The 19395-nt window shown below is 39.3% G+C and overlaps 1 protein-coding gene across 4 annotated transcripts in view; it reads right to left on the bottom strand.

The window, feature by feature from the left end:
• Nucleotides 1-19395, bottom strand: part of Ubr2 (ubiquitin protein ligase E3 component n-recognin 2) — a 94299-nt gene that overhangs the window by 40641 nt on the left and 34263 nt on the right. For 3 of the 4 annotated variants that reach the window (XM_004846568.4, XM_021259802.2, XM_021259803.2), the window contains exons 5-16: nt 19008-19138; nt 17037-17175; nt 16334-16396; nt 14781-14901; nt 12205-12312; nt 11540-11628; nt 10450-10548; nt 3742-3905; nt 3553-3652; nt 2000-2128; nt 1197-1380; nt 228-289 (exon numbers count right to left, since the gene is read on the bottom strand). In XM_004846568.4, coding sequence (XP_004846625.1) covers nt 228-289; nt 1197-1380; nt 2000-2128; nt 3553-3652; nt 3742-3905; nt 10450-10548; nt 11540-11628; nt 12205-12312; nt 14781-14901; nt 16334-16396; nt 17037-17175; nt 19008-19138 — 1389 coding nt within the window. Of the gene's footprint in view, nt 1-227; nt 290-1196; nt 1381-1999; nt 2129-3552; nt 3653-3741; nt 3906-10449; nt 10549-10618; nt 10718-11539; nt 11629-12204; nt 12313-14780; nt 14902-16333; nt 16397-17036; nt 17176-19007; nt 19139-19395 lie in introns of all 4 variants that reach the window. The other variant, XM_004846569.3, reaches the window with a different exon arrangement.

Raw genomic sequence — 19395 nt, 5'->3', positions numbered from 1 at the left:
TTCTCTAAACACACGCACGCACGCACGCACCCCCCCCCCCTTGTTTTTAATTTTTCCCAGTACTGGGGATCGAACTCAGGACCTTCCACTTTCGAGGCAGGCACGGTGCCACTGTGTTAAATCCCCAGTTCTGGTTTTGTTTCTCAAGAGTAAGTTGTTTCAATTTGATTTTCAATACAAGGAACATAATAAATAGACATTCACTTTAAAATCTCAGAACCACTTACTAGAGGTAGGAGCTCTGGAAATTTATATGCCACTTCACTTCTGCTTAATAATACGTGTAAACCTGCATGAAAGAGCAAATAAACAAAAACGGTATTTGTGTAAGTTAAAGTAATTTTGAAAAAACCCTAAATATTCACTTGACTTTATTATGTGACTTTTAAAAAAATCATCTGTGGGAACCTATCAGGTTGCAAATGAAGATATAAAATGAACTGTGTCCACAAATGAAGTTTTGTAATGGCTGTCCTAATGCATCTCTATATCAAAGGCACAATCAGAACAGGTTTGTTTGTTTGGTACCGGGGATCAAACTTGGGTCCTTATGCTTGTGAGGCAGGCAGCGGAACCACTGAGCTAAATCCCCGGCCTAGAACTGGTTTGAATTACATATCCCAATGTACACTGGTGACACTCAGAAGTCAACACTGGCTATATGAACACAGCATGAGCAGCTATGAAGCATCACACAATGGATACGTGTTACGCCAAGCAAGAGTCACTCCACTGGCCAGTAGACTGTTCCCATCTAAGCACAGTGGCAGGGATTCTTCTGGCAACTCAATAAGGAACTAGTCCCAGATTCATGGTCTGAGCTTTTTTTCTTTGGGGTATTGACAATTGAACCAAGGGCTTTTGCATTGAGCCACACACCCAGCTCTTTTTTATTGCGAGACTGAGTCTCACTAAATCACTCAAGTGCCTAGGCTGGGCTTGAACTTGGCAATCTTGCCTCAGCCTCCAAGAATATTGGGATAACAGGCGAGCACCACCACGCCTGGCCTCTGTACTGATCATGACCTCAAAATTAAAATTCTTCAGTACTTCCAGTGTAGGATCAAAGCCTCTTGAGCTTAGGGACTAAACTCAATGAATAATGCCTGGCACACAGTAGGTATTCATACATATCGGCCACCACAAACACTGATTTAAGACAACTGTAGGGTTCTGTTTTAGGGGAAATGCTTTACCTGCAAGCAAGCGAGAAACTGGGAGGTGAATGCTAACTTTTTCTTGGGAAACGCAGTATCTGATAGTTTCCACTGAGTGTCCACAAATACTTAGTGTGATTGGCTGTTCACCATCAGTAAAACCACCATGACATTGCATCAATACACCGAGGCATTTCTTGTAAGCTTCAATTAACACTTTTTCCTAAAAAAAAAAAAAAAGAGGGTTTTTCTATAAGTTACTCAAAAGACCGAGTTCCTACTACACTGAACAAGCACCTCAAATCTGGTAATGAATAAGTACATAAAATATGGGTGAAACCAAACTCAATCCTCCCTCCCCTATTTGGTCCCTCTTCCAGTGTCCCCTGTCCTAGTGAATGGCACCTCTCATCAGTAAAGCTAGATGTATTATCAAGCTTGCAATTTCATTTTAAACATTTATTTAAAACTAGCTCCTGTTCCCTCTCTTTCATGATACAGGGCAAAGGGACCAATAATACAACTTTATTTTGGGATAAACTTATAATTTATTTTTATATGCTCAGAGTCTAGAAAGGCCTATGGAAAAAATGAAGATACATAGGGAAGCAAGGGTGTAGATTATTTTCTCCTCTATTTTTCAAGTTTTTTTGGTAAGGCTTTTAAGAATTTTGTAAGAATTTTAAGTTCTTTACTGAATTTACAGGAGGAAAGGGAAAATATACTATTATCTGAGCAAGGCTATAAAACTATTTTCTCCAAATCTCTTCAAATTGTACGTAGAATTCTGTGCATCCCCTCTCTTCCTTTCCCCTCATATCCTACCCTTAGAAGAAACTCACATCTGAAGCACACCAGTCCTGCACCATAGAGATGATGTGTGTTAGTTTCATTTGTAGTGTGAAGGCTGCTTCCCACTCTGGCTCCATTTCAATATGCTGTCCTACTTGTCGTGTGATTGGATCCATTCCCTAAAGAAAAGTGAAAATTTTATTGTCATTATGATTTTTTTTTTAAAGACAAGGTCTTGCTTTGTAGTTCAGGCTGGCCTCAAACTCATGGCCATCTGAGTGTTGGGATCATAGGCGTGTGCCACTGTGCCCAGCTAGGCATAGCTTTTTACATTGTGTGTCTACTGCTGGGCATGGTGGTACATGCTGCAATTCTAGCACTTGGCGAGCCTGAGGTGGAGGCTGGAGGATCACCTTGGACTCGAGGCCAGCCTGGGCAACACTGAGTGCAAGGTCAGCCTGGACTACATAGAGAGACCTTGTCCCACCACCCCACACACAAAAAGATGGGTCTACTTTATTTCTTTTCTTAAGAAAGCCAGATGGCTACTAAAAGGCTGCTAATTGTACTTGCTCAATTTTTCAGAGATGATTCTTATATTCTTAAATTTAAAACTGGTTAAAAATATTTGTTGATTTCTACTTCTAGATTCTGTTTTGTATATAGGTTAAGTTTCTGAAAAAGAGAATTAAACAAGGAAAAGTTTTACCATGTATTATAAAAATATTACACCAAGGGAGAGAAAAAATATGGAGACATTAAATAAAAAGTAACAAGACATCCAGGGGCTCGGATGTAGGTCAGTGGTAGAAGGGTTGCCTGTTGTTGTGGTTTAGATCTAAATTTCCCCAGATTCTCATGCGTGTGGAAGGTGACTGGATCCTGGGGGCGCTGTGCTCATCAGTGGATTCACCCATTGATGAGTTCAGAGCTGACTGTGCTGTTGGGAGGTGGGGCCTGACTGGAGGTGGGCCACTAGTGCTATCACCTCGGAGGGTCCCCAACTCCTCCCTTCTTTCTCTGCTTCCTGGGTGGAGTGGGATGGGCAGCTGTCCTTGTCCCAGGTCATTCCACCATGCTGTTTCTACCCTGGAGCCAGCCGACTATGGAGTGAAACTGTGAGCCACAATAAACCTCTCCTCCTTTAGTTGTGGGTGCTGGATATTCGGAATTGGGCTGGATACTGGGTATGGGTGCTCATTCACTATTGGTCCCAGTAATGAGAAAGTTGACTAAAACACCTATTATGCATTACCCTTGGGTTCAATTCCTAGTACCACAAAACAACAATTATAACTAGAGTTTCTCAAATAACTAATGACTTAAATCTTTCAACCTCTAAAGGAATATTAATGGTAACCAAAAGAATTACTATCAAGTGAATAGTAAATGCCAGTACTTTTACAAGAATCTCATTCACTCTAAATCTAAGAGTCTATAATTAGACAAGAAATTCTTGATCCAAACCATAGCCACCCAAATTGATCTTTTGGAAGACTTGTGCTCAAAATGGAGGAAAAAAGCATTGAGAGAAGAGTGTTCAGCTCAACGACAAGAAAAATTAAAATGAAATAAAAAGAAAAAGGTGTCATTTTAAAAGTACCTGCATGCATTTCAGTAATTCCAAAAAGGCATCAAACCCCTCTAGGAACTTGTGCCGCAGCTCGTCTGACCACACAGCTGGTCTGCTAATCAACACGTACCTGGACAAGACAACAGCAGCAATGAACACATAAGCACTGCCATGTGTTAGTCACAAGTGGAGCTGGTTTGAAAACTAGCAGAAACTCACTTGAGGTCTAAAATAAGGCTCTGAACTCTCCGGAACTTGAAGGCTTGTAAAGCAGTATATCGTTCAAACTGAAATCTGCCCTGGCCATCTCGATGTCTCAAATGATCCATGAAAGTCTTAATGATAATGGTCATCAGGTTTTCCTCTGTGATGAGCATTCGAGCCTGAAACAAGGGACATCACAGTGCGTGGTGATCAAAAACTGTGGACTAAGAGTCAGCAACATTGTTTAGCATTTGCAGTGAAATTTTTTCAACACAAATATAATATCATAAATGCATCATTAGATACTTCTAAATCATAATTATTTACTCTAATTACCACATATATGAAGCAACCATTTTTTTTTTGGTACCAGGGGATTGAACTCTGGTCTTCGCGGTTGAGAGGAAGGCGGCAGAACCACTGAGCTAAATCCCCTGCCCTAGAGCAACAAACAATTTTATCAGATGCCAGAATGTTAGAAGACAGATCCAAGACTCATTACTCAAAAATAATTCAGGGTGGGGGATATGAACCAGGGTGCAAATTTTCCTTAACTGAGACATTTAGACGCCTATAATGGTATGGTGTAATTATTCTAGGACCCAGAGGTTTATGTCACAGATATTCTAGAACTCTATATGAGACTATATCCCCTCTTTATCTCCCTAGTTGAAATCTAATGCTTTAAATTTTTATGTGTGTGTATATATGTATGTACTTTTGAAAAGCAGAGCCAGATGTGGTGGTGCACATCTGTAATTCTAGCACTGGAGGCTGAGGCAAGAGGATTGCCATGAATTTGAGGCCAATCTGGGCTACACAGTGAGTTCAAGGCCAGCCTGAACTACAAAAATGAGACACTGTCTCAACCACCCCCCCAAAAGGAATGAAAACCAAATATATGTAAATAACAAATTAACAGGCAAAAATTCAGTCTCCCAGCTCCTAAGATATCCCATTGGAACACAAACTGTTAGGAGTTTCCTGCACGTTCTCCCAGAAATGGGCCATATTTATACACACACGTGTGCAATACATAGGTTAAGTATATATTAAATATACAAGTATGAATATGTATGATTGTATCTATCACTTTCCCCTCAAGGATAGCACATTATAAATGCTGTTCTGTACTTTTAAAACTTGATATATTTTTAGAGATCTCCTATCACTTAAAATAAATATCCCTCATTTTTTTTAATGGTTACTAAGTATATTTTGTATAATATTTTATTTAGCCAGGCCCTTAATGGTAAGACATTTGTGTTGTTTCCAGGTCTAAGATAGTACAAAAGATGTTGCAACAAATATCCACTGTGTAGTTATAAGAATATTTATCGAATAATTTCCTAAAAGTAGAATTATTGAGTATGTACATTATAAACTCTGATATCACTACAGTGTCCCGTGAAAGAGGCTTACTAATCTTTATGTCCACCTAAATGTGGGTCTTTTTCCAATGTAACATCAAACACCTTGATCTTCCCCATTCTGATCATGATCTTAGGTATCAGGGTAAAATGTGACATTAAAAGTAGAATTATGGGTCAGGGATTTAGCTCAGTGGTGCTGCCACGTGCCTCGCAAACACAAGGTCCTGAGTTCGATCCCTGGTACCAAAAGAAAAAAAAAAAAAGTAGAATTAGTCTGTCTGACTTTACTGAGGGCAATTAAACTCATCTGAATGGAAAAAAACTCTAGTGAAGACTAAGATCAAGTTTAGGGGGCAAGAGGTGATAAGTGAGTAAAAGGTTTTTCCTTTTTGTTTGTTGTATGAGTTGATTTGAGGAAGTTAAATGAGTATGATTCAATTTCACTGAGCCTAAGAACAAATTATAGAAATGGCTCACGAGACTTAGACCAGGCAGTAAAAGGAAGTTTGGTGAAGAGACAATTCAACATTTCTTTCGCATCATTGGTGACTGGATGCAGGGCCTAGGGCCTCACACATACTTGGCAAGCACCCTACCACTGGGCTCTACTGCTCAGCTCATCCCAGCCCACAAGCTAATAGTAGCACATTCAGCTTCAGGTCAAGGTTCAAAGAGCAGGCTCACCTACTGCATAGACTTGGACTGGAGTCTAATATTTTTGACTAGGTGCCAAAAAATTATCAGAGCGACCCATGAAAATGGGAGTTATGCTGACATTTCTATTTTTAAAAAGATAACTAAAGAAGTATATTTTCCAAAGTAATAAGTAGACAAGTAGATATAAAAAAGACCCCAAAGTGATTGGCTTTATCATTTTATCCCCAGGGTGTTACCAACCTTTCAAGGTAATTCATAGTATTAAATATCCAACTTAGTATTAAATATCCAACTAATATAACCCTAGTACTTGTTATCACATACTGTAAAAAACAAAACAAAACCCCAAAACCCCTTAATTTTTATGCCTTCAATCCACTCTGCTTAAAAAAAACAAAAATTACCACTATTTATCTTTTCCTTTTCCCCCCTTGGTACTGGGGATTAAACCCAAGGGCTGTGCACCGAGCTACATTTATAGCCTTTTAAAATATACATATATATATTTGGGTTTGTTTTTTTTTTTGGGTACCAGGGATCAAACTTGGGTCCTTGCGCTTGTGCAGCAGGTGGTGAAACCACTGAGCTAAATCCCTGGCCTAAAATATATTTTTTTATTTTGCTAAGTTGTTTAGTTGCTCTGGCTGGGCTTGAACTTACAATCTTCCTGCCTCACTCAGCCTCCCACAGAATGCTGAGATTACAGGTGTGTGCTACCACACCTGGTACTGTTTATTTTAACTACAGTTTTTATTCTTTTTTTTTTTTTTTTTTTGGTAATTTATATTCAATTTTGCAATTCAAGGCTCATTACACATTAATAGCAGGTTCAAAATGGGGTAAATTCTTTGCTAAGATTGAAACATTTCACTGATTAATAATAATGGTCTACGCACAGGCTTTGGTTCAACTACATGCTTTAATGGTGACTGAGAGCATATTTAAGAAAATAAACTGAAACAACTACACATGACAGTCTCATCACCTAAGTTACAACTATTGTTCCTGATTAAACTACTCTAAGGCAATTCAGATTCAAAGACACCAGTTATAAAACCCTTCACTAATATCTAGGACAAGTTATTTTTAAAGCAGGGATGTGTGTCAGAATTACTAATGGAGTGTTTCCAAAAGACTGCAAAGACTCTTCTGTTCCTGCCAGGATGGGACAGCCTGAGGCTGACCAATACTTCTACAAGAAGGACAAAAAACACAAAAAGCACAAAATGGGTGGCGGGGCGGGGGGGGGGGGTTGAAAACATGAAAAACTGAGATAAGGACAAGGACTCCAGGGATAAACTGCAGAACAAGGGAGCTGTGTGGGAGGTGACCTCCATGTGCAGTGGGTCACATCTGACTGCTGCCAGGGGCGGAAGGCACGGAAGATGCCCTGCACAGAGCTGGGTGCTGGAGAGGCCAGGGTCCTAGTGAGAACAGGGGGCTGGAGCTGAGTCCAATTCTTCCCACTTTTCCCTCAAACATCTGACGTTCCATGGGAAGGGGGTCTGAGAAGAGCAGAGCGTCTAAAAGAACAAAGCTGAGAAAATGTGGCAGCCCCACCCGGTGAGGAAATGAGACTGGCGTTCGGGGCCACAGCGGGCAGGAACATCAATCTCAGCTGGGAGCCCCGGAGAGCTGTGTGTACGGCAGCTGAGTGTCACTTGGACAACTGTAGTCAGCCCCAATCCCCGACTGATGTGGGCCACTGGCCTCACGTGATCTGTTCAAGGGGAAACCAACATGTCACTTGGACAAAAGGATTCTTTTAGGCTAAAGGCAACTGAGAAACAGTAGAAGCAGTAAGAGTAAGGGCCGGTGATGTAGCTCAGTGGTTCTGGCGCAAGGTCTCGAGTTTGATCCCCACTACCAAAAAAAAAAAAAGGATCCACAGTGTAAGACACTAAATGAATGCACAGTGCCAATTCTTCGGGTTCACTTACTGGGGTTCTTTGTGTTTTTGTTTTTTGGTTTTTTTTGAGATAGTATCTTGCTATGTAGTTTGGGCTGGCCTCAAACTCGCTATGTATGTAGCCCAGGCTGGCCTCCAACTCGCGGTGATCCTCCTGCCTCAGCCTCCTGAGTGCTGGGATTATAGGCGTGCACCACCACAGCCAGCCTTACTGGGGTTCTTATTAACTATCTTCTGTATTTATTTTATTTTTGGGGGGCACCAGGGATCGAACTTGGGACCTTGTGTTTGCGAGGCAGGCAGCGGAACCACTGAGCTAAATCCCCGGCCCTATCTTCTGTATTTAAATTCATTTTAACTCTATTTTTTTTTTTTTTTGGTACCAGGGATCGAACTCAGGTCCTTGTGTTTGCGCAGCAGGCACTGGAACCACTGAGCTAAATCCCTGGCCCTCTTCTGTATTTAAATTACTGGGTGTACCAATGGCTGCTAACCATCTTCTAATAATATTAACTAATCTCTAAGAGGCAACTGAAGACAGAACCAAGCCAATGTTTTTTGGCGGTACTGGGGATCGAACCCAGGACCTTGTGCTTGTGAGGCAGGTGGCAGAACCACTGAGCTAAATCCCCAGGCCCGTAAGCCAATTTTCGACAACACAATATTACTGGTGTTCCCTGGATCTAATGTGTGTCTGGCTCAGTCTGGCTCCTTCTCACTCTTGCTGCTCCCATTTACTTTACTGATCTTGTCGAGGATATTAATACAGTAGCAGAGCTCCCAGAAAGCACTGTAACATCACAGAGAGGCAGGACCTTATTGATACTCAGCCCACACTCTGTCCTCCCTTCACCCAGGATCATTTCCCGAATGCCCCTCAGTTGGGAGTGGAGCAGCGCCTACATTTCCTTTGGAAAAGGATCATTATTTCTTGATACCTTGCCCTACTTGAGAGGCTAACTGCTTATTAAAGCATTTTCTTTAAGTGTAAGAATTCTCAACTTCAGTGTCTGAATTTTGGCAACCCTAGGGTTCAGAGGTATCTGTGAAGCCCAGGGTCAGGCTGACCGATGCAAGGCAGATTCCACCCACAGACGACAAGACAGTGTCAGAGGCCCCCACGGACTCAGCATCGAGTCCTCTGGAGCAGTAATTGCATCAGAGGAAAATAGAAAGCCACAGTCAACACATCTGAGACTTTAGTTACAAGTCAAAAACTTCAATAGTCATCTTACGCTTCTTTCAATCCTAGAACAGAGTCAGTCACCAAACCCAACCTCTCTTCAAATCTACCTGGCCAGTTCTGTAGCTTTACCCACCTAAAAATACCTCTTAAAACTCTTATATCCATTGTCAGCCCCCAGTTCAAGCTACCACCCCTTTATATCTGCATCACTGCATTAGCTTTTAAATAGGTTCCTCAATTTGCTTTTACCTCTCTCCAATTTCTTTCCCAAAGTACAAATGGCACAATATTTTAAAAGCACAAATGGGTTGATTTCTAAGTATTGTTTAAATTCTTCAATAAGCTGGTATAATCATAAGATAAACACAAAATTCCCTAATTTGGCCTACAACAATAGCATTAAAAATGGACAAATTACTAGATTAGATCCTTTTTTTTGTTTGTTTGGTACCGGGGATTGAACTCAGGTCCTTGCGCTTGCGCAGCAGGCAGTGAAACCACTGAGCTAAATCCCCGGCCTTAGATTAGATCCTTTAACATAAAACAAATATGGGGAAAATCTTTTTTCTTGGTACTGGGGATTAAATCCAAGAACTTTGCACTGAGCTATATCCTAGCTCTTTTTTTCATTTTCTGAGACAGGGCCTAGCTCAGTCACTAAGTTGCCCAAGTTGGGCTTGAACTTGAAATTCTGCATCAGCCTCCTAGAATGTTGGGATTAGAGGTGTGAAAAAGTAATTAAAAAAACAAAACAAAACTGGAAAATAAACCTTGTTGGTAAATTAACCGTAAAACACTTAAGCCCATGCAGTTTTATGCCACATTCAAGGATCTTCACACTTAGTGGCTTCCCTGTTTCTCACATGGGTGGCGCTCCTCCCTAGCTGAAGACTTCTCAGGTCCCCTTCCCTAGGGCGTCTCATGGACCCTCCCCACCCCCCCATAAAGGCCCTGGAGAACCCTTTTCTCAACTGTAGGAAAAGGATTCTCTCTCAAGGAAACCTCCTTCTTCAGAACTATCATTACAGCTTTAATTAACTGCTTCTGCAAGACTTTCCTACTACAGCAGAGCAAGGATTACATCTGTTTTGTCTACCCAGTAAGTAACAGGTGCTCAATCAATGTGCTGAATGAAATAAATGGCTGTCAGTTACTATATGTGCTAAAACATCCTGAAGGCTTCAGAGACTCAGTGAAGCTTGTAAAAGGCCACCCAGTTATTGTGAGTCCACTGCTGTGGCCACCCCTCTCCTTCTGTGGGGTATCGAGGAGGAAGAAGTCTCAGACTATGAGATGGTTTACAACATGCTGCTAATGTCAAGGGTAAAGTTGATGAACCAATGGATTGAATGTTATTCTTCAGTTCAAAGCTCCAGAAAGAACAATCAGAAACTACAGATTGAGTTTAAATGACGCTTCCCCTAGAATTACTTAGAGGTTCAAGGATGTGTTCTAGTATGGGTGAAGGTGTCTGAAACTGATTGCCTATTAATAAGTTATCACTCTATTCAAGAGTACATAGGTCTTAGTTCTCTCATTTTAAGGCTTACTTCTGTCAAGAGAAAATAAGAAAGTTCTTCTAGTCTTTCAGTACTTACAAGTGAAGGAACTGTGAATATCTGAACCGAGAGGTCTGCGACCGAAAACTCTCTGTCGTGGTCATCTGTCACATAATCACTCTGCAAACGCTCATAGTTCTATTAAGAAGGCAAAAAGAGGCAAGGAGTGCCAGCTATGAGTGACAGAGGAAAAGTAAGCACTACTCACCAGCGTCGGCGCAGTGAAGAGCTGGACAGACAGAGCAGTCACCGACACTGCTCGCTCGTGATCATCATCCATAAAATCTCTCTGCAGCTGCTGGTAATTCTAGACAACAAGGGGGAGATCCACCTCTAACCCATGGAGCCTGAATCTGAAGAAGTCAACAGGCTAACCCCGAGAATTGTAGCTGGAATGATTTCTACCAAGGAAAAGAAACCCCAGGCAAATACTGCTCCACAGTGGGGTCTGTGGAGTCCTGTTGTTGGTATGGCTCTTTCAGAGTACAATGGCATGCCACTAGCCCAAATGGGGAGCAACTGCTACTCAGGACCTGGGTGCCACCGTGCATCAGGGGCTGACAAGAGCTACACTCCACAGTCTCTCATGAAACCAGACTGCCACACTTCCGGATGCATGAGAGATGCCTGCAGTGCACACGCACTTAGATCCCGCTTAGCAGAGCTGGGAACGGAGGACCAACACATGAGTCCTGACAGAGCTATCTAAATGATTCTTACGCATTGCCTTAAGAACTGTGAATTCACTAAAAAGAAAAAAAAAAAGCTACTTTAATCATATGCTGCTGAAAAGGAGAACTTAATTCTATACGTATCAACTACCCAGAGTTCTTAAACCATATCCATGTACGTATGTTGTGTCACCTAAGATTGTCTCCTTGCATGAACTGTAATAGGAGCAATGCCATAATACACAACGGCTTAATTCTTCACTTATTGCACAGCATAAATCCTGCAAAGATGGATATTTATGTCATCATGGGAGGAAAGGAATAAGAAATCTCCCTGCTGTATATTTATCCTACTGATACACTGACATGTTTCTATTATGTGCTAATTTTCTAGAGTCTGGTTATAATCATGGGATATAGTTATTCTGTTGACCTTTAAAAACTGAGAAAACACTTACTTTGGCAAATCGGACAGCAAATAGTTTCTTGTATTTCAAGTCCATAAGGAGGCTGCTCATGAACAACTGATGATATACACTCCTAGCCCCTTTAGAAAAAGATCAGGGTGTTATGCTAAGGCTACGTCAAAAACTGTATTTCCAACATTTCTATGTGATCAACTGTATTTTAAAGCCTCAAGAGTAAAACTATTTTTTTTTTCCTTTTTGGGTACTGGGGATCAAACTCGGGTCCTTGTGCTTGCAAGGCAGGCAGTGAAACCACTGAGCTAAATCCCCGGCCCCTAAGAGTAAAACTATTAAAAAAAAAAAGTTAAACTATATGTTTTTCTTAGCATAAAAATATTTGTAATCTGGTTATTTATAAAGTCAGGTTTTCTAAATATAATTTTCTATCAAAATTTAAAGGCTGTTTAACTTGGGTCATAGGCTAGAAAAAATCTGTATTTTCAAAGACTGATTATAATGCTTCTTTTGTTTGTTTGGTTTTTTTGGTGCTGGGGAGTGACTCTAGGGCCTCACACATGTTAAGCACACACTTGACCACTGAGCTGTATTTTTAGCCTTGCAATGCTAATTTTAAAAAGCATAAATATATTGTTAAATATCTTCCCAAATGAAAAAAGCTTTAATATGCCAACCCTTAAAAAAGTTAAGGGATTTACCTTTCCATAATTTAGAATCACTAAGCATCAATCTATCCACCAGAGAAGAGTTTTCACCATCTGGCCCTTCTTGTAATCCAACTTGACACAAAATCCGACGAAGACCATCTTTAAACAGGAAGAAGAGTAGTCATGAGGTAGCAACTTCAAATATTAAAACAAAGTGATATTTAGTTTATGTCCAAATGTATCTAGAGAGTTTTCCAAGGGATTCTGTCTGTCTTTGGTGCTGGGGATCACAAGCTGGGCTCATGCGTGCTGGGCAAGCAGTTCTCCTCCTGAGCTACACCCCTGACCCTTTTAATTTGCTTTGAGAGGAGCCTTGCTAAGTTGCTCAGGCTAGCCATGAACTTGGGATCCCCCTTCCTCAGCCTCTTGAGTAGCTGGGATTATAGGTATGCGCCATCTTGCACGATGAGTTTAAAGGTCAAATTTACTCAGAAAAGGTTAATACATTAAGTATTTTATTACTATGTTGGAAGAAGGGAGAAAAATTCAAGATCTCATATCACACAATTCTTTTTTTGGGGGGGGTACCAGAGATCGAACTCAGGACCTTGCACTTACAAGGCAGGTGTGGTTATACACAATTCTTAATCCGGAATGTTGAAATAAATGCCTATCAGAAAAGAAATGCCCTCTTACGTTGCAATGAGTTTAAAGAGAAAAAAATCCCCAAAATACTGAAATAAATAATGTTTTTAAGCGCTTATGCTAATTATTTTATTTTATTTTTTGGTACCAGGGATCGAACTCAGGTCCTTGCACTTGCGCAGCAGGCGGCAAAACCACTGAGCTAAATCCCCGGCCCTGCTCATGCTAATTAAATCAGCTTACAGTAAAGCTTTTATATGCTCTATGATAAATGAAGTTTGGTATAATATAAAATTGTGTTACCATTTAAAAGAAAGCATGCATGACTCATGTACTATAAGATACACCAGTATACGTCACTAATGCTATACAAAATGTTATTCACTTATTAAACAAAAGAATCACTGTAAATCTGCTAGGAGAGAGGGCCTAGAAGACAAATTCCTCTATCTTCTACGTGCTACAGTTTAGAAAACTTCTTCAAATATCAACACCAAATAACCAAAAATGTTAACATCTTTTTGATCCACACTTTATAATTTAAATTGCTGGTTTTAGTCTTCTTCAGGCATGCAAAATAATTACAAAATGGATTAACTTATTTTTGGGGGGGGTAGGGGGGGAGGTGGTACTGAGGCTAGAACCCTGGGCCTTGTGCTAGGCGAGTACCCTGCCACAGAGCAAGATCCCCAGCCCTGGAGTCCACTTTTGAATTTAATTCTAAAAGCTGTCACAAATCATTTTAAAGGCTGAAAACTTTAAATACATATTTAAATTACTGAAAATAAACATCTCTAGGAAAACATTCATCAGAAAATTATTTTCATGGTTACTATCCATTAACACTATAGTACAGTAGTTGGCATAAAGGCACCCAAGGGGAAAACCAAAACTAAAGAATGTGGAGCTAAAAAAAAAATCTGAAAGATATTTGAACAACAAGCAAATATGTTACCTTAAACTTCCACACTTTTGTATTTTCAGTTCAGTACTGGAATGTTCATTCTAACAGCCTTTGATACGAATGTTTTAGAAATAGTCTTTATAATAACACTGGAATTATCAGTTCTCTATAGTCTTCCCTGAAGAACAGTATGACAAGATAGCTTAGTGCTACTCCTAATTTACCCTTTAGTGTTATACATCAAATGTGTATTTTTTTATTCTGGACAAAGAGTTCATAATTATCCTACCACTGTATTATAAATTATCTTATTTGCAGACTGCGGAAAAGCAAGCAAGCAAACAAACAAATATAGATCAGTAACTTCCAATCTGCAAATTTTCAGAGTTGCAAATTATTGGTGGCCAAAAGTTAGAGGAATCAAAGATAGTAACATTAGTATTTTATCATTCCAACTGATTATCATTAAGTTTTATTTACAATAGTGTTTTCTAGCACACTTTGTGAAAAGGTCCATAGGATGCACCATTTAAAAAAATCTTTTTAAATTTTTTTGAGACAGGGTCTTGCTTTGTGGTTCAGGCTGGTCTTGAACTCACTCTGGAGCCCAGGTTGGCCTCAACCTGTGGTGATCCTCCTGCCTCAGCTACCTCAGTGCTGGGATTATGGTCATGTGCCACCACACCTGGCGTTGAAAAATTCTTTTATTAAGTTACTGAAATGTATATTGTATTAGCATATTAAAGTTGTTTATAAGAGTTTAACCCAATGTTCCCTGCATTACTTGAACACAGAATCCTTTGGGTGTTTATTAAAAATCCTGTGGGTCAAAATAAGGTAAATAAAGATTTTCTGTATGGAAAGATATTCTGGGATATTATTTTAACATGTGAAATTAAAGGAAGATATTCCACTTGATTTATTTTTTTTTTGGTATTGGAGATCGAACTCAGGACCTTGTGCTTGTAAGGCAGGCAGCGGCACCACTGAGCTACATCCCCGGCTCCACTTGCTATTTTTGGCAGAAACAGTTTTCCAAGGGCCTAAGAGTTCTCTTATCAGTTAGTGATGAACCTACCTGAATATCCAATGATACTTCCCAGCCAAGACAAAAGCTTCAGACCAAAATTCTGATGTGCAACAAGAGATGAATGCATAACTTGAACTTTGAGTGGCTTTGTCTGTCTACTGGTATTTCTCTTAAAAAGAAATGACAAGATGAAAAAAATAACTTAAAAAGGCTATTTTATTGGCACAAAAAGTTAACACCACATAAGAAGTTAACACCATATCATCACTCGAGTATTTTGTGTATGTGGGTAAGAAAAACACTACTTTGTCTTACTTGATCCAGATTCTAATTTTTTAGGTGGAATCACAGGATTCATACAAAAAGTTAACATCCCTAGCCCTTATTTTTTAATTTTGAGACAGGGTCTCAAGTAAGTCACTACGTAGCCCAGGTTAGGGGTGAATCTGTGTTCTTCCTGCCTCAGCCTATGAGGGTGCTACAGGAGTGTACTCCCCTGCTTGGCTTTATATGATGCTTAAAGGCCTCCACATCAGTATAATGTTGGTAGCATTTAACATACAAAATATAAAGGCATGCATTTATATTCATTTATTTATTTAAAATGAGTGGGACAAGGGCCAGGGATTTAGCTCAGTGATTCCAGCAGCTGCCTCGCCAAGTGCAAGGACCCGAGTTCCATCCCCTGTACCAAAAAAATAAATAAATAAATAAAATAAAATAAATAAAATGAGTGGGACAAAAATAAGACACAGTGTGGGCCCATAGGTGTTCATGTTATTTTTATTATTGTCAGTGTATTTAAAATTATTTTATAATATGTAAAATTAGTTTTAAAAAGAAAAATTATATAAAATGCAACTTACAGGGTATAGCTTAAAAACTTTAAAAAATAATTCTAAAAGTGGGAAATTGTTTTCTTTTAGAAAAATAATACATTAGGGCCAGGGATTTAGCTCAGTGGTTCTGCCACCTGCCTCGCAAGCGCCTGAGTTCGATCCCCAGTGCCAAAAAAATTAAAAAAATAAAAAAAACAAAAAACCCACAAAAATAATACACTGTTAGAATAGAGTATAGCTTGCTATAATGTACCAAGAAACATCTTTCCTTGGACTCTAACCTTGGTGCTAACGGTCAATTTAATTCCTAAAAGGTACAGTGAAAACTTACTAATTAGAAACAAAACAGAAAGCTTTTCAGAGACTTCTCTGATAAAAGAAATAGGATAAAAAAAATACATCTTTATCTAAATATTCATTTTCTATTAGTCTTACATAGCTTAAAAGAACTAAAGTAACTCAATGTTCAAGAAACTTTATTTTTAAAAACATAATTTTTAGCTGGGTGTGGTGACACTCCTGTATTCCAGCACTTGGGAGGCTGGGGCAGGAGGATCACCATGAGTTCAGGCCAGCCTGAACTACATAGTGAGACCTGTTTCAAAAAACAAAAAACCCCCCAAAGCAAAAAAAACCCATAATTTTTAGTTGACACTGGCTTTTTATTAATGAAAGTATAAAAACACGTTTATAAATGCTGAAATACGGAGCTACCCTTAAGCTAATAAAATGATATTATTAGCATGTTTTAAAATTACTTACCACAATCACTGATTTTGCTTGTTCACAATACTGGAAGTCTCCATACCGAACAGATCTACGTCCCTGTGGATAAAGATACCTAAAGTTACCTTGTAAAGATAGCACATTCAATATTAGGGTAAATAAACTCTCGAACATACAACAATGTTCCTCAATTTCTTTTTTTTAATTTTTTTGGTACCGGGGGTTGAACTCGGGTCCTTGCGCTTGCGCAGCAGGCAGCGAAACCACTGAGCTAAATCCCTGGCCCCGTCAATTTCTAATATTTACAACACTCATCCTATACGTCAATGAAAAGTAAATTAAAACTTTTCTTCAAAAGTATCTTAACTCTAAAGCTATTCATAAGTATATTTCTTCAAACTAAACAACAATTATTCTACTAGGTTTCTACAATTTTCTCTTCCATAGATGAGTATTTTTAATCATGGAGTAGAGTGAATTTTAAACTTTTATTTGTCAACCGCTTAAATTATACAAATACATATTTGGGCCAATATTCAAATGAAATTTAAAAGAACAATCTCCAGGGATGGCAAACCTTTTAGAGCTTTCAATGATACAAACAGCTCACTGCAGCATGTGTGCCGCAGGTTCGCCACCACTGGTCTAGACAGTCATACACCTTTAACTCAATTTTTCTGGGGTAACTTATCTGTAGTGAAAGTTTAATTTATTATAGTAACGTGATGAAATTACTTACATCCCGATCTACTGTAGTTGCAAAACCAATGGCTTCCTTTTGTGTACAGTTCACAGCTTTCTGAAGAGTATAAATAACTTGTTCATAGGTGTGAACCTCATCATTAAACAACATGCAATAGTAAGTGTCGCTCTTCTCTCTGTGGGATCAAACATGAATGATGCATTGGGTGATCCATTTCTCCATTATCTTGCTCCAGGCTCATTTTGTTTATTTAATTAGATTCATTAAGTTTATTGGTCCATTTTAGGTATACAGTATGATGACATTCATCATTGGGGAGGCTCACTTTACTAAGAGAATACTTTGCCCTATAGAATGTGCTAGGGATTGGTGAAGAAGTCATCTGGGTCTCTACACTCTACGACATTACAATTATACTCTAGTAGGGAAAACAGATATGCACAAAGAACTCCAACTGCACTGGCTCTTCTTAAAAACAGCAGGGTGCCTAGAGCAGGGTATCTGAGGTCTGGAGTTTAGGTAAGAACTGGAGAAATAATCTGAGAGTTGAAGTCAGATGTGGCATCACTGGGTCTCAACTGAGGCAACTTCCCTCCATCTCCCGCAGGTGACCATCCCACAATGCCTGGAGACATTTCTGTTTGTCGTTACAGGGCTCAGGGGTGCTACAGGCATCTAGCGGGTAGAGGCGAGGAATGATGCTAAATGTCCTGCAATTGACCAGACAGTTCCCAGGACAAATAATTCATCTGGCCCCAAATGCCAATGGTGCCAAAGTTGAGCGACCCTTGGGTAAGGGAAGGCTAAAGCAAAAGCACAGAGGTGGTAGGGTTGATGGCGGAGCTGGAGCACAAGGAAGGACGGGGAGATGAGCAGATCAGTCTGCTCTGGAGAGAGGTGAAATCATGGATAGCATGCAAGATCTGAAACAGAAAATATGATCACGTTTGCCTTAGTACAGAGAGTGAACTGTATAGGGCAAGAGTGGCTATGGCCTCCAGGTGTTGTAAATATGGAGAGGAGCAGAAGCAGAACCCTAAGGGAGAAGCACGGGGCACAAGGTTTCTGGGTAGACTGAGGTAGAAACATTAGAAGGGAAGCAAGTCAGATCTCCCTTCTGTGCTTTTTTGGTATACACCTGCCATTTTTATTTAACTATTGAGGTTATAAACTTGTTACCAGAGAGCCAGATATTTTTTTAGGCTTTAAAATCAGATTTTAGATTAAAGAAATCCAATCTGAATTTTATGAAGATAAAATTATGAGATACTAGGTAATTTTCAACATTTCCAAAAAAGCAGAGTTCAGGAATCCCTCAAAACTTGTATTGAAAATCACTTCATCCACAATCTCAATTATCTGGAACATGCTGAATAAACAAAAAGAAACATTATCAATGTCCTTCAATTTTTCACTGGCGTCTTAATTCATCTTTAAGAATATAATGCCAACAAGTTTGGCTTGGCTTCAGTTTTTAGTAAAAGAGAAGGTTATTTGGGGCAAGTCCATTATCAAGGAAAAGCAACCCCTTCCCTAAACCATGGCAGATTCCCGCTCTCTGATAACAAGTCTATGACCTCAATAATCTAAATAAAAATGGCACATGTACACTAAAAAAAAGCACAAAATATGGAACGTTGTATAATTAAAATCAAAATGGTTAAAAATGAGTTTGAGTATTTATTCAGAAAGAGTTCATTCTCTGACATATAAAGGAAACAAAAAGAGCTGCAGAGTCACTTATCAGTTTTTCATATAATCAGAAAAGAGAAAACTGTTTATGCCTAAAACCAGTTTAGTTTAAATATGGCTACAAGCCAACTAACCAACTAATGTAGAGAAACTTTCACCAGTTAAGTGGATCACACATATTCAAAAGTTGTAACATTGTTATCCTAAAACCCAATCCTTAAAAAACAAAACCAAACAACTTAGGTCCTATCACTGCTGTATGAAAGTTATAATTTAGCAGTCCTCTTATACAAAGACTAAATGGGCTACACTTACACCATCTTCAAATCTGCTGGCAATTCATTTTCTTTCTCCCAGGTTAGTATCTCTACTGCGTACCGAAACATAATAGCAAAAATGTTGTAAGTTCTTGCTATCACATCTTCAGATAAACGCACAAGTGGGTCCTGAATGAAAGAACAAGGGGAAAAGTGAAACCATGTTAAATACACATTAATTCTCTCCTTTCCCGTTCTGTCTCTACCTCTCAAAATACTACAGAAGAAGCTGCCACGCTGTCCACCTTCAACTTTTCCTCAATGAATTTAGTCCTATACTTTTCAACCTATTAATCAAACTTCTTAAAATGTTTTGTTCAGAATATCTCCAAAAAAAAAAAAGAATATCTCCAATTTTCAATCAACTGAATCAAAATATTCAATGG

This window comes from Heterocephalus glaber, unplaced genomic scaffold, assembly GCF_053883595.1.
Source record: "Heterocephalus glaber isolate CG9 unplaced genomic scaffold, H.glaber_assembly_v1.0 deba00001497, whole genome shotgun sequence".
Classification (NCBI taxonomy): Eukaryota; Metazoa; Chordata; class Mammalia; order Rodentia; family Bathyergidae; genus Heterocephalus; species Heterocephalus glaber.
This window is presented reverse-complemented; position numbering and strand designations above follow the sequence as displayed.